The sequence below is a fragment of the Gymnoscopelus microlampas genome (assembly GCF_963454915.1).
Source record: "Gymnoscopelus microlampas genome assembly, chromosome: 13".
Taxonomy (NCBI): domain Eukaryota; kingdom Metazoa; phylum Chordata; class Actinopteri; order Myctophiformes; family Myctophidae; genus Gymnoscopelus; species Gymnoscopelus microlampas.
Window position 1 is genome coordinate 9,245,075 of NC_139950.1, and position 16,188 is coordinate 9,261,262.

A 16,188-nucleotide genomic window follows, 5' to 3' on the forward strand; every position below is an offset into this window, starting at 1 on the left:
CTCTTTTGGTACTTTAAGTACATTTTGATATCAACGCTTTTGTACTTTTACTCAAGCACATTTTGAATTCAGGACTTTTACTTGTAACAGAGTACTTCTACATTGCAGCATTGATACTTTTACTTAAGTAAAACATTTGAGTACTCTTTCCACCACTGACTACAGTCTCTCAACAGTTCTCCTTAACAGGCATCATGTCAAAGTTCAGCCATATGTACATCCTGGTAGTCCATGTGCAATAGGCTCTATGCACAGCAGCCATAGTATCACTTCCTTCACAGGTGTTACCAATGATACTAATGAAAGCTCTGTTCCATTTAGTGTGGCACAGTGGTTTCCACAACCCCCATAACTCTGAGAGTGTACAAATGGAACCAAATGGACCCGTTACACACCCATAAAGGGCCATTTGGAAGCCCATGAGGGTCCCTGGACCCCAACTTTAGACCCACTGGTGTAACAGAGTGTTTCCAGAGGGCCAACATGCACACAATATCAGCACCCTGACTCTGTTTGACCAGAGTGGAACAGAGCCTTCATTAGTATCATTGGTAACACCTTACACCTGAATGTCTTCATAATATGACTGCTGTGCATAGAGCCTATTACACCAGAATGAATCCATGCAGGAGTCAGTAGTCAAAAGTCAGAACAGTGCATGTGCGGCTCTTTAAAAAGTTCTCATATGAGGTTAATCAAGATTAATAGAGCATGATGGCTACTGTCACAAAGGACAAATATTTTACCTGACAATATGCTGGTATTCTAGTGCAGTGGTTCTCAAAGTGCGCTCTGGGGACCCCCAGGGGTCCTCGAGGAGGTTCCAGGGGGTTAAATGATTAACAGTTGGGAAGGAACCAAATGGACCTTTATGGGTCTGTAAACTCTGAGAGTTATGGGGGTCCGAGCGTGGCCTTAAGGCAGAACCAACTACGGGCCTTGTGGTATAACAAAGCTATACATCGTGTGCTGAGGAGGGATGAGTTATCAGAGTTATGGGGGAACCACTGTGCTACACTAAATGGAACAGAGCCTTCATTAGAATCATTGGTAACACCTGTGAAGGAAGTAAGGAAGAGGCCGAATTTCTCAATCTCTTCAATATGGCTGCTGTGCATAGAACCGTGCATTTTTTATGGTAAATAAACAACACATATGTTAAGGTTTTAAACTTGGGGAGACAGGCTACAGTAGGCTATACAGTACAATACATTAGTCACTCTAGTCTAGTGCCTTCACCTTGTATTCAATGTTTTCTGAGACAGCTATTAATTACTGTTCTGCAGTGGTGGAAAAAGTATTCAAATGTTTTACTTAAGTAAAAGTATCAATACTGCAATGTAGGAAATACTCTGGTATAAAAAGTCTGGTATTCAAAATGTACTGTATTGGTATCATAATGTACAGTAGGCCTACCAAAAGTAGAAAGTATTCATTATGCAAAATGTCCCATTTCAGAAGTCTTCAAAATTTATAAAAATCTTTTGGAAATAGCCGCCTACAAGCAGGCCGTCTACAAGCTCACAACGCGTTGTGAGCTTGTAGATCGGCTATTTTCAAATAGCCGAAGTATAGGGATAGGGATAAAGTGGTGCATGTTTTGTAATAATAATACAAATCTACGGAGTAACTATAGTAACTAAAGTTTTAAAATAATTGTAGTGGAGCAAAAGTAGGCCTACAATATTTGCCTCTGAGATGTAATGGAGTAGAAGTAAAAGTATATAACATTGGAAATACTCTAGTAAAGTAAAAACAAAAAAACTCAAAACTGTAGCCTACTTAAGTACAGTACTTGAGTGGTTACACGGCACCACTGCTGTTCTGCAATATCAGCATGTTTCATGGCATGCTGCCACTGATTACAAAGTCAAGCTGAATTCTTAAGTAACCATGGCCTACAGTCTAAAAAACTTTGCCCTGCATACAGTGTTGTCAGATATATGAGGGTAATTGCAGGGTGCCATTGGGGACCACGTGACCTCGCCTACAGGATGTCCCACGCTAGAAGATTTGGTGCTGGCTGGCTGGTGTGTGTGAGTGTGAGAGAGAGAGAGAGAGAGAGAGAGAGAGAGAGAGTGTGTGTGTGTGTGTGTGTGTGTGTGGGGTGGTCACAGTAGTCGCGAACATAGGCTACATCATGTTCCCTGGAGCTGATCGGCGTCAAAATTGGCTTAAAAGTTGTGAAAACTAGCTCGCAATGGTCAAATCAACCACCGGTGGCTACGATTTATAGCCTTCTTTTTGTAACAGACCATGTAAAATAGTGATCATAAACGCTTCTCGAGTCACACTCACAATTACACTTTTTTGGGGGTTGTTTTTTTTTACATTGCTTAATGGACATTGAGTACTTTTAATTTGGGATGTTTCTTGGCTGCCTGATCGTCCATGGACGTCGGATCGTTGAGATCTGATGATCAGATCAAGTTTAATTCATTCATTTCATTGACATAACCGGGGTGATCCGCGTCGGTCTGATCTGGTGGCAACAATGAAGCAGTGTGTGTGTGTCCTTTGCACAGCAGAAGACAATGTGCCGCAAGATGCACAGAGGAGCCGCGATCATCCCCACAACATGCAGGGACCCCCTTCGATCGCTTCGCCGCCGAGGAACCAGATCATAAAGGTTTGATCGCAACGTTTCATTCTGTGATATTCGAATTGATGTTTTACTTCTTTTTAATATACTGATTTTATTAGATCTATGGAGCTGTAAAAGAGCCTTTTTTACTAGAGCGATCGCACCAATTTCGGCTCGCAGGGAATGATTTGCTGCATGTGAATGGGATAGCCTCGCTATTATGAATGGATACTAGCCTGAGCCTCGATCGCTATTCAGAATGAAAAGACAGTTATCCTCACCGTTCCCAGATTGTCCTTTAAACTGTCTATGGTGCTATTTTTACTATATCAATAATTGTTTCAAAAATAGGGGAGATCTTGTTACAAGATCTCCCCTATTTTTGAAACAATGAATTGATATATAGCTCCAAACCGATGAGCTTGGACAAAAAAAAAAACTCATTGATTTTAGGAAGAGGACATGACAATCTTGTAGTATAGTATCTCATGTCCTCCTCCTCCTGATCAATGATGTTTTTAGTCCATGCTCATCTGTAACTGGATCCAGATCGTTCACATGAACGGTTCCTAGAGGGTGTTTCATAGAGAGAGACATGTGTGTGTGTGTGTGTGTGTGTGTGTGTGTGTGTGTGTGTGTGTGTGTGTGTGTGTGTGTGTGTGTGTGTGTGTGTGTGATCGCATCATTTATCAGTTTCATCAGAAATTCAAGGCATCCTGAACAGCATTCATTAGGATGTGTTCATTTTGAATTCAGTCATGTGTTGTGTTGTAGGTGTTTGTCATGTTCTTATCACTGCCCCTCCCCCTTTCACCACGCATGCATGCGCGCACACACACACACACACACACACACACCAGTGGCGTTCCCAGAAAATACATTTAGGGCAGGCGAGATTTTTTTCTCTACCTACCCCCCCCCCCCCCCCCCCCCCCCCTCCGAAAAAATCTCGGGGGAAACAAGTTAACAACGCAACACTGACTACAAAACTGAAAAACGTTAATAAAAACAATATGCAAGTATAATCAATCAATCAATTATTCAGGTCTCTTCATGTTGTAGTTTAATGGTTCAAGCTGCTCTCATACTCAGAGCCCCTTTTATGCCTGGTGAGTACAGGTGATGGCCCAGAGACCCCCACACCTGGCACTCCTGGCACCCCATGAAGATAAAGGCAAACATTTGCATCACTATAGTATAGGCGACGTCGCTCTGCTGTTTGGATACGGTAGTGATTAGCTGCCTGCCCGCGTGAATGGACGAGGTCCGACGGCCACTATTCTCTTTGGATTTTTTTCACTGCCTGTTTTTCAGTCTTTTACTTTATTTTCTAGGGGAGGCTAGATTTTAGTTGGGCAGGCGGCCGCCTGCCCTGCCTCTATGGTGGGTACGCCACTGACACACACACACACACACACACACACACACACACACACACACACACGCACGCACGCACGCACGCACGCATGCACACGCACACGCACGCACACACCAGTGTTGCCATGTCGGCTTATTATAAGCGACTTTGGGCTTCTTTTTCTGTAAAGTTGCTTGTAAAGATTTGGAAGGAACCAAATGGACCCTTATGGGTCTGTAACCCTGAGAGTTATGGGGTCAGACCGTGACCTTAAGGCATAACCAACTATATGGGCTCTAGTGGTAACAAAGCTTACATAGTGTGCTGAGGAGGGATGAGGTTGTGTGTGAATACAAATTGTCAATGGTTGTAAGTTCACGCTATAGCCTAATTTATTTGCGGGTTGCAGTTTTTTGGGCTTTTTTCTAAAGTGTAGTGGCTTATTTATAGCCTGATAAACCCCTCTTCCGGAAATCTCACTTATTTGATTTCAAATACAAATGAGATTTCCGGAGGGGGGGGGGGGGGTTTACCAGGCTAGCTTATTTAGGCTTGCTTCCAATTTGCTTTAATTATTTAAACCAGTGGTTCTCAAATATTTTCATAAATGTTTTGTGCCACAGGGAGCATTTGTGCAGTTTCAACAATATTACAAATATTCCACATTTTATTGCAAGAGTTTATTTTAAAATAGCAGATCTATAAGCTCACAGCGCGTCGCGTGTGAGCTTGTACCGACACATAGGTTTAAAGTGCTCATGTGGCCCAAGTTGTTTCTTTTGGGCTTGTTTTCCTGGACCTGGTCGCACTATGAGTTTGTAGATCTGCTATTTTTGAAAAATCTTAAAAAATGTGTGCAAATCTTTAAATCATTTTGTTTTAAATGCAAACATTTTTAACACAAATCTTTGCTTCTGGGGGTCCCTGGAACAACATATTTTGAGGCGGGGGTCTGCGGCCACATACATCTCAATTTGGGGGTCCTTGGCACGAAAAAGTTTGAGAACCAGTGGGTTAGGCTACCTGATACATCAGATCTATCCACATGCACATCATGGATAAGGCCTTCATTAACAAACATTAGCCTACCCAGCCAGGACAGTTAGTTGTTTATATCTAGAGTACCAGGAAATGAACAGACAAGCTTCCGTCCAGCATTTAGCCCTGCGGTTCTCAAGGTGGGGTCCAGGCCAGGGACAAAATGAGGTTGAATATCACTTCAAACACTAGCCATGCTTTGTATGGAGAATATAGGTTGCTGCCTTCAGGAAGGAGATACAGTGTTACTTCCTACATACAATAAGGTCAAACTGAAGAGGTCCTTTGTCCATCAGACGACACTGAGGCTTAATCAGGAGTTATAGGCCAGGGGTAGGCTGAGAGGTGGACATTGCTCTTGTCTTTGTATGTCTTTATGTATGTATTTTGTTTTGTTTTTCTTGTGTCATGTCAAATGTGTGTACTGTTTATTGTTGCATACATGGCTGCTGGGTCGCAAGACACATTTCAGTGTGAACTGACAATAAAGTATTATCGTATCGTATTCCTCATTTACTGGGGTCCCAAAAAAATGAGGAACAGTTTAACCCATTAAGACCTGAGGCCGATTCTACAAATGTCTTCTAAAACAGTTTTTTGAAAACAGTATTTAAAAATATATATTCAAAAAATTATAATCTCAAAATATTTTGTTCCAGGGACCCCCAGAAGCAAAGATTTGAGTTACAAATGTTCGCTTTAAAAATATGTATATTCAAAGATTTGAAAAAAATAGCAGATCTACAAGCTCTTAGCGCGGCACTCGGTGCCGCGCTATGAGCTTGTATATCTGCTATTTTTGAATAGCCAAAGAAATCCATTCACCATTTGTGCCCTATTTCAAAAATAGCCAATTTACAAGCTCACAATGCTTGGCTATTTTCCTTGTATTTGGAAATGTTTGCCTATGTGACATCATGCACAAAATATGGACGCCAGGTTGAAAGTGGTTAATTTCACTAAAATTCTCCAATGAGAGAATGTAGGCCTACTGTGGTGTGGCGAGGACCCAAAAGCAGGACAGCCAGGCAGAATATTGTTCAAACCCATGATTGGGAATTTAATACAGGTGAAACATAAGACCTTTACAGAGAATACAGACAAACAATGCAACACAAACAAAGATCCACTGAATGGGGAACAAGACTTATATACACATGAGGGCTGATTACACATGAGATACAGCTGGGGAAGACAACGTAGAACCAAAACTATACTAGAACAAGAACAAAACAGAAATACAACACCAGTGGTGGAAAAAGTACTAAAATGTTTTACTCAAGTAAAAGTATCAATACTGCAATGCAGACGTACTCTGTTACAAATAAAAGTCCGAAATTCAAAATTTACTTGAGTAAAAGTAGAAAAGTATTGGTATCAAAATGTACTTAAAGTACCAAAAGTAAAAGTACTAAAATGTTTGAAAATAGCCGATCTACAACATCACAACGTGTCGCGATGCGACGCGTTGTGAGCTTGTAGATCGGCTATTTTCAAATAGCCTAGGTACAAAATAGGGCTAAAGTGGTTAATGTATGTTTTATAATGTAATAATTTGTATCTGCAAAGTAACTAGTAACTAAAGTTTTCAAATAATTGTAGTGGAGTAAAAGTACAATATTTTGCCGCTGAGATGTAGTGGAGTAGTAGTTGACATGAAAATGTTTGAGAACCACTGATTTTGGTTCTCAACGTCGACCACCAGGGGTCCAAATGGACGCTTTATACAGGTCTGTAACCTACAGGTCCGTCCGTTTGGTTCCATTTGTACACTCTCAGAGTTAAATATGACACTGAGGATTGTACGGTGCATAGATTGGGGTCCCCGGAGATAAAATTCATATCAAATGGGGGGGGGGTCTGTTAGCCTAATGCATATCAAACTGCGGGTCCTTGTTAACTCTTTAAGACCGGGAACGCATCTGTGTGTCATTTTTTAGATGTCTTTGGCTATTCAGAAATAGCAGATCTACTAGCTCATAGCGCGGCACCGAGTGCCTCGCTATGAGCCATCTGCTATTTTTGAAAAATCATGAAAAGTTGTGCAAATATTTGAATTTATTTTTTTGCGGACATTTGTAACTCAAATCTTTGCTTCTGGGTGTTCATGGAACAAAATATTTTACAAATGTTCAAAAAATACATAATCCAAGATTTTGCCACAAATTTTCACGATTTTTCAAAAAATAGCAGATCTACAAGTTCATAGCGCGGCACTCGGTGCCGCGCTATAAGCTTATAGATCTGCTATTTTTGATTAGCCAAAGAAATCTAAAAATGACACACGTTGAATGCGTTCCCGGTCTTAATGGGTTAAATTAAAAAGGTTGAGCAGCACTGGCTTTAGCCCACAGTAGTAAATCCACGAGCACCGCCGCCTCGAGGCTGTGAAGACAGCCATTAGAGTAATTTGTAGTGAGATGATAAACAGACTGATGCGTTTCTGCTTGAGCAGATAGTCAGATTTGCCAAACGCCTGGCTGATTCTTGAATATGTAAAAGCACTCAAACTCCAAGTGGTGCGGGGCTGACAGTTTGACAGCCACGGCGTAATACGCTCAGATAATTGGCTGATATTTACAGAGCACACAATGGCTTAGGAACTGTCTCTTCTCATAACCCATTTAGACCGGGAAAGAATCTTCTGTCATGTTTTAGATTTCTTTGGGCTATTACATTTTTTTTGCAGATATACAAGCTCATAGCGCGGCACCGAGTGCCGCGCTACGAGCTTTTAGATCTGCTATTTTCTTAGAAGAATCGTGAAAAAATTGTGCAAATCCTTTAATATATATATTTCTAAGCGAACATTTGTAAAATATTTGGTTCCAGGGCCCCCCAGAAGCAAAGATTTGAGTTACGAATGTTCGCTTTAAAGATATATATATTTAAAGATTTGCACAAATTTTCAAGATTTTTCAAAAATAGCAGATCTACAATTTCATGTGTATGTGCTATTTTTGAATAGCCCAAAGGAATCTAAAATGACAGATGCGTCCCCCGGATTGAATGGGATAATGATGTACCCGGGTACAGATGATTTCCACTGGCTTGACGTGCACGTCCAAATGGTTGCGGGGGAGGGGGGGGGGAGTTTTCGCATAGCGTACATTTAATTTCTGTTCGCTTTGATGGACAGCCTCCCGCCTCACAAGGAGAGAAATTAGAATAAGGAGAGATTCACTGCACCTCAGGTTTACCGGATTGAGTTACATAGAACCGTTTAAGTCCTGTATACACAGCATACTTTTGTATGAGGAATGGTGAAAATAGGCGATCTACAAGCTCACAACGTGTCGTGACGCGACATGTTGTAGATAATGTTATTACCACAATTTTTTAAAACATTTGAACATGGAAAATCTGCTTAAAATAGGGCCTCCAGGGATAATGTGGTTGAGTTCGAATTGGCAAGAAATAAGAACCCTCTGGCAATGTAGCGTAAGTGTTCAGGATTCTTGGACAAGTGCAAGGTGACACCATTGTGGCAAACTGAGGACTTCTTCTGGGCAGTGGATGTGCGTTTGTGACTGTGGGGTGAACCTCCAGACCAGACATTCACCAGGACGCAGTCTGGAATATCAGTTCATCAGGCCAGGGTTGTACAATTAACCCATTTAAAAAAGGGAAAGCGTGTCAATTTAGATTTTTGCATTGGCGATTCAAAAATAGCAGATATACAAGCTCACAGCGCTGTGAGCTTGTCATTTTCTTTTTTATCTTGAAAGTGTGAGAACTACTGACTTAGAAGGCATTTGTTGAATCGGCCTCAGGTTAACCAAAAATAATTGAAAATCATGATTTTCTCAAATGATATAATCATGAAACTTAGCAATTAATTCAATCCACTTATTTGGTCAACTCTTGCAACCTTTCCTTCGTCTCATCACCATTACAAAACAGAACATTGCACAACTCATCTGTCTACCCGTCCACCAGGCTCACAGAGGCACAATGAAATCATAGAGGATATACTGGTCAAACACATGATGCAGATAAGCACAATGAGCAAACAAAGGGTTAAGGCATCAAGAAACTGTTTTTTTTTTTTAAACAGCAAGACATGTTTCCACCAACATTCATTACCAATAACTGATCATAATCATGATTACAATATTAAACACAAATAATTGGAAGTTCAAGACATTAGCCATAATCGTGCATTAAACCTGGCTGTCCCATTTACAAGATAAACAATATTTCTACAGAATATAAACACAGGGACCAGGCTTGGTTTAGAGATTGTTATAGTTCCAAGCTCACCTCATGCCATATACACAACAATCAACACACTTAAGAAGTATTAGTACCAATTACACTTAGCTAATTATATTTTTCCGCATTGTAAATGGAGTTACAATAAGATTTCACTCAACACAAAGTGCCACTGTACAAGCAACACATTGACATTAGGGTTTATTTTTTAACTGTGAAATTGGTGAATTGAAGTCTCGCCAACAAATGGACTCTAGATTTCAAGATTCAAAGATTGCATTTGTCACATGCATTGCTCTACAAGTATGTGCAGTGAAATGTTGGTGTGGCGGACTCGTAATGTGCCAACAATGTCCAACATATACGATACAAGGAGACACATTGTACTTTTCTATACGATAGAACTTTATTACGTGAGCTCACTGGAAAAGTGCATTAACACGAAAGGTCAAGTAGTTCTCTGTCCAAAGCAGGGATTGGACCATATTTATATACATAGATAAGAGAGGCCCACACCACAGAGCCAAGCTGTTCTCATAACAATACATGAAATGGAATTAAATACCACCCCAGCATACAGTAAGTGGTCGCGTGGAATGTACAGACTGCTAGGACAAATAACATCTTCATGTGAAGCTTACTCCTTATTACACAGCCTAGTACACAAGATAGCAAGACCACACCTAACAGTGAATATGAGAAATGACAGTATGAATGATAGTAATAAAAGTTATAATAAAAGTATTAATAAGCAATAAAGTGTAGTGAATGGGCCCCATGTCCAGACAGTCTCCATGTTTGGCATTGTGATTCTGTGCCATATGGAAATGTTCCACACTGTCTGCTGGCACAAGAACACATTAACACACACACTCTTTTTTCCTTCTCCTCTCTCTCTATCCCTCTGTCTCTCTCTCTCTCTCTGGTTCTGGGGCAAACGGATCTCCCACAAAATGTGTCAGATGTACTTTCACTGTGCCCACATGAGTAGGTTATTGATTATGGAGTGGAGTTTGTTGGGCTTTTAAATGGATTCAGGTTGTTGTGCCCCTGAGAGGATTTTGCCTTTTTAACCTAATTAGTTCAGATGAACACAAAGGTTTTTGTCTGTGTTCCGGCGCAAATCTGTGTTGTTAGGCAGTGGTTTCTGCTGTGTGTGATGTCTGACCAGATCAGATCAGTGAGAGAGAAATGGACGGGCAGGGAGGGAGGTTATAAATTGATAATACGCTGATGAAAAGGTGGTAAGCTGATAACTTGGGCAGTGTTTCCGGCTTGTATACAGTATATATGAGAATATTGGAGAAGAATCGCACTGTACTGTACTGCAGTACAGTGCAGTGCAGTGTGAATCATAGTGTATACACTATGATTCACTATGATTCACTATGATTTCATTTGAAATGCGATTTCAGTGACCTGGGTGGTTTACCAGGCTACACTATTTCTGCATCAAGGCACATTCTTTGCTTTGTTGCTCGACTAAAATGATGGAAAAAAAGTTGAATATATACTGTACGTTATTATTATATAATTGAGGCCTTTTACCACCATCTGACTTTATTCTGCTTTATTCCAGAATGAGGCTTTGTCCGTCGAACGACAGCGATGAACGGAGGAGAGCCGAGTGAACAGATTCCTTCGCGACAGGAGCCGTTGTTGGCGAACACACACACCGTCTAGACGTCACCTTCGAGGTCCACCGTTAAGCATGAAGACCAAGTATGCCATAATCTTCATCTGCATCGTGGCCCTGGTCATCATCGAAAAGGAGAGCAACATCTTATCAAGGTGAGGAGGGGGGGTGGCCTTCGCATGTGTAATGCAGTGAAAATTACAGGTCCATTTGGTTCCATTTGTACACTGCCAGAGTTAAAAACCTGTAAATGTCCAATTGCTTTGTATTCCTAACTATCGATCATTTTGCTTGTGCAAGGGAGTTCCAGGGGGTCCCCAGCTAAATGATAGGTTGGAACCAAATTGACCCTTATGGGTCTGTAACTCAGAGAGTGTACAAATGGTTCCATTTGTACACTCTCAGAGTTATATTAACATTGATTTTACAATATAAATTGGGGTCCCAGAGATAGAAATGCCATTAAATAGGGGTCCGTAGCCTAATGCATGTCAAACTGGGGGTCCTTGAAATTGAAATGGTTGAGAATCACTGCTAGAGCTGTAAAAAAAACTTCTCTTATGGGGGGTCCCTGGCATATCTTTTTCAAATGGGGGCTAATAAGTGTCAATTTGGGGGTCCTTGACATGAAAAGGTTTGAGAACCACTGGAATACTGTGCTGTATATGCTGAGGCATGGTACACTGAATTCGTTTTCATATGAAATGTGAGCTAATCGATCCACCGTGTCTCACCAGGGTCTCCGATAAGCTTATCCAGAGACAGACTCCACAGCAGACTCCACAAACCCCGCTGGATTTCGGCGGCAGCAACGCCACCACGCAGAATGGCTCTCTAGCCATGCTCAAGCTGCTGCTCTCCCGACTCACCAACATGAAACTGAACTTCTCCATGCCCTCGTCTGAGGAACCAGAGGACGAAGACACGGACGCCTACGGCTACAGCAGCGGAGGTCACAAGCACATCCTGCTCTTGGCCACGACCAGGACGGGCTCCTCGTTCGTGGGCGAGTTCTTCAACCAGCACGGCGACAACATGTTCTACCTGTTCGAGCCCCTGTGGCACGTGGAGCGCATGCTGACCCTGGCCACCGGCGGCACCAACGGCTCGGTGTCGGCGGGGATCTACAAGGACGTTCTCCAGGGACTGTTGCTGTGCGACTTCACCCCGCTGGAGAGGTTCATCTCTCCGTTGCCCCAGGAGCACGTGACGCCCGCGCTGTTCCGGAGAGAGTCCAGCATATCGCTCTGCGAAGAGCCCGTCTGCACTCCGGTGGTCAAGGATGTGTTCGAGAGGTATTGCGGATTCTCTGGATAATGCTCTGCTCTGATCACTTGTTGTTTTTTAAAAGGGATGGTGCCTTATGGGCCAGCTGTGTAGAACAGGTTTGGTCTGTATAGTCTGTATCGTAAGTAGCCACCAAAGTAATAATAAACTTGATTTGTATAGCACCTTTCATGACATGAAAAGCAGCTCAAAGTGCTTTACAGAGCAAGAATAAAGCACAAGTGCTTTACAGAAAAAGTACAAATAATTTAACAATAAAGCAAAAAAAGAAACCAATAAATAACATTAAATTAATAGCAAAAAAGGCAGTGAATCAGGCAAAAAAAAAAGCAAAAGCATAAGACAACATTAAAATAATAGCAAAAAAGGCAGTGAATCAGGCAAAAAGAAAGAAAAGCAAAAGCATAAGACAACATTAAAATAATAGCAAAAAAAAGGCAGTGAATCAGGCAAAACAGTGAGGACATGAATAACAACATAGAGATTTAAATCAACTAAAAGCCAAAGTGAAGAAATAGGTCTTGAGCAGCAGTGTTGGAAAGTAACTAAAGTAACTTAACAAAAAAAGTAAACTAATTACTTTCATGTTTTGAGTAATAAATATTACAGTTACTATTTTCCAAAAGTAACTCGTTACTATTTTGACGAGCCTTGGTGGTACTGTGGGAATTGGACAATTTGTTCAAAATAACTAGTTTGTTACTGTAGGTTGAACAAAAGGAACTAAATCCCTTCCTGAAAAGACCCATTCATTTATCAGTCAGTTGGGCTCTCAGTCATTTGCAAAATCTCAACAGCTTGTGTGGACGGTGGATGTAGCGGTGTGAAGTGGATGCATTTTGCTGTTGGTAAGATACTAAGATCCATAAAAAGATATCCCACACCAAACACCCCACAAGTATTGTCAACTTCGACCCGCAAGTGAGAAGCTCACAGTGGGCAAGTTGAGGCACAGCTTTTTACAAAGCAGGTGAAAATTAATTGATCAGCCCCAATGTGTCTGAAGTTCTGACACACAAAAGCTTAACGTCAGTATAAACAAAGATTACTTTTCGGAGTTAAATCAACAATGAGGATTTTACAATGTAGGCTGCAGAAAAGGGAAAAAAACAACTGCTAATGTTGAATATGCAAAGTAAGACTTTTGGGGGGAAAGGATGCAATTGCTGGGGACAAGAAAAAAAAAGTAAAGTAAAATAATAAGTAACTAATTACTTTTGGCAGGGAGTAATATGTAAAGTAATATTATTACTTTTTAAACAAGTAATTAGAAATAGGTAATATATAACTTGCCCAACACTGTTGAGCAGTGCTTTAAAGCTATCCACAGAGGCTGTCTTAGGTGTAATGGGAGTTTATTCCAAGCCGTCGGCCCATAGAAGCAAAATGCCGCTTCGCCCAGTGTCATTGTAGGCACCCCGAGCAGGTCAGCACTAGAAGACCTGAGGGGGCATTTTGGAACTTATCTAGGCAGGCAGTCATATAGCTTCACTACATTTGCCAATGTAGTGAAGCTAAAACTGGAGTAATATGCTCTCTCATCTTAGTTTTAGTTAAAAAAAACTCTGCCTGCTGCATTTTGAACAAGTTGTAATCTGTCAGTTGTTTTCGTTGGCAGGCCAGAAAAAAAGTAGACCAACCACAGCGCAGCTCAAGCTGCCTGCCGCATACATACATACATACATACATACATACATACAGTAAACCACACAGCTCAGCTGTCACCGCTAGGCCAAATCAGCAATCACAGCTCAGTAACATTAACAAACAAAACCCGCATTAGCATATTAGCACATCATTGGTGATGTGTAGGCTTTGTTCAAGCCATACTGTACGCATATCACTGTAGCCCAATGTAAAAGTATATGGGAACACAATTCTTCTACTACAGTTGGTAAATGTTTTCAATTTGTAAGATAAGATGTAGGCTATTATACGTTGGGGGGAATTCAAGCCAGACAGCCAGGCTAATTAATTCTGCAGTCTGAAAGCCTTTTCAATTGCACAGGGAAGCCACACCGTTTTACAGTATGCTCTCTGCATAAGCGTAACCCCGGGTTTCCAGACAGTGCCGTACTTATTTCCTGTTCCAGTTAATCTTCCTATAGAGCACCGAAGTCTGACGTAATTTACACGTCCTACCTGGGTTGCGTTTCCCCACCCCCGTTCTGAATTCCCATAGACGTGTTTAAGCATCAACTGACGGTGAGAAAACGCTAATGTTACTTCCGCCGAATTAGTAAAACGTTCGCCAATAACAGACTGTATCAAATATGAGTGACTGACTATCATAAACGATACAGAGCCTCCTCCCTGACAATTTCGCCGAGACAGTTTGTTTATTTTTGGACCCCAATTCTTATATGAGACGATTCTATGATGACACAATGTTATTCTCCATAGAGAAATGACTTTACGAACCAGGGGATGAACGAGTGACGTCAGTACTTCTGTACTCTATAGCTTAGTTTGATTGGCTTGGCAGCACTGGAAGCAAAATATGACACCCTCCCTCATTGTGCGTTTCCGGTTCAAATCTGCTGCAGAGCCAATCGAACAATGCAACGGGAATGCGACCTTCTCAAAAACCGGGACTACAGTTATTCTGCGTCTGGTTTTGATGCCACACTAAGGACTTACAGCTATGTTCCAGTGGTGGAAAAAGTACTCAAATGTTTTACTTGAGTAAAAGTATCAATACTGCAATGCAGAAGTACTCTGTTACGTAAAAGTCCGGAATCCAAAATGGACTTGAGTAAAAGTACAAAGGTATTGGTATCAAAATATACTTCAAGTACCAGTACTTCAGTAAATATACTTCGTTACTTTACACCACTGCTCTCTTCACCCACCACAGATACCACTGTAAAACGCGCCGCTGCGGCCCTCTCAACCTGACCCTGGCGGCCGAGTCCTGCCTCGCCAAAGAGCACCGCGCCATCAAGACGGTGCGCGTGCGCCAGCTCGACAGCCTGCGGCCCCTGGTGGAGGACCCTCGGCTGGACGTGCGGGTCATCCAGCTGGTGCGCGACCCGCGGGCCATCCTGGCGTCGCGCATGGTCGCCTTCTCCTCCAAGTACCAGACGTGGAAGGCGTGGGCGCAGGACGGCCAGGTGCCCGAGGACGACGAGGAGGTGAAGCGGCTCAAGGGCAACTGCGACCACATCCGCATGTCGGCCGAGGTGGGCCTGAGCCGGCCCCGCTGGCTCCGGCGCCGCTACATGCTGGTGCGCTACGAGGACATCGCGCGCTACCCCATGCAGAAGGCCGAGGAGATGTACCGCTTCACGGGCATACCGTTCAGCCCGCAGGCCAAGGAGTGGATCCTGAGGAACACGCAGACCACGCGGTCGGCCAGCGGCGTCTACTCCACGCAGAAGAACTCGTCGGAGCAGGCCGAGAAGTGGCGGTTCAGCATACCGTACAAGCTGGCCCAGGTCGTGCAGCGGGTGTGCGGGCCCACCATGGAGCTGTTCGGGTACAGGTTCGTGGACGACGAGAAGACGCTGGTCAACAGGTCCGTCAGCCTGCTCGAGGACAAGCTGTTTTACCTGCGGTAGCGAAAGATTGCCCGCTTTTTAATCGTCGCAGGTGGATGGTGGCCTAAAAAGGTACCATTCCTGCGCCCCAAAGGTGTCGCGAGACGAGACGAGAATAGGCTCTATGCACAGCAGCCGTGTTGGAAAGAAATTGGGCCTCTCTTCCTTACTTCCTTCACAGGTGTTACCAATGATACTAATTAAGGCTCTGTTCCATTCTGGTCAAACCGAGTCAGGGTGCTGATATTGTGCATGTTGGCTCCCTGGAAACAGGTTCCTTGAGGGGATTCTAAATGACCCCTTACGGGTGTGTAACTCTGAGAGTGTACAAATGGAACCAAATGGACCCGTAAGGGTCCATTTGGTTCCATTTGTACACTCTTAGAGTTGTGGTCCTTGAAATTAAGTTTTGAAAACCACTGTGCTACACTAAATGGAACAGAGCCGTCATTAGTACCATTGGTAACACCTGTGAAGGAAGTAACGAAGGGGCCTAAAGTTTTTCCAATATGGGTGCTGTGCATAGAGCCTC

The 16,188-nt window shown here is 42.6% G+C and overlaps 1 protein-coding gene across 1 annotated transcript; it reads left to right on the top strand.

Moving 5' to 3' along the window:
- The first annotated feature begins 2,102 nt into the window (after positions 1-2,102).
- On the top strand, positions 2,103-15,909 carry chst3a (carbohydrate (chondroitin 6) sulfotransferase 3a). The gene is made up of 4 exons (XM_084076241.1): positions 2,103-2,629; positions 10,774-10,985; positions 11,568-12,125; positions 14,975-15,909. Exons 2-4 carry the CDS (start codon positions 10,906-10,908, stop codon positions 15,675-15,677), a joined length of 1,341 nt encoding a protein of 446 aa, XP_083932367.1. The 5' UTR covers positions 2,103-2,629; positions 10,774-10,905; the 3' UTR covers positions 15,678-15,909.
- Positions 15,910-16,188: the final 279 nt, after the last annotated feature.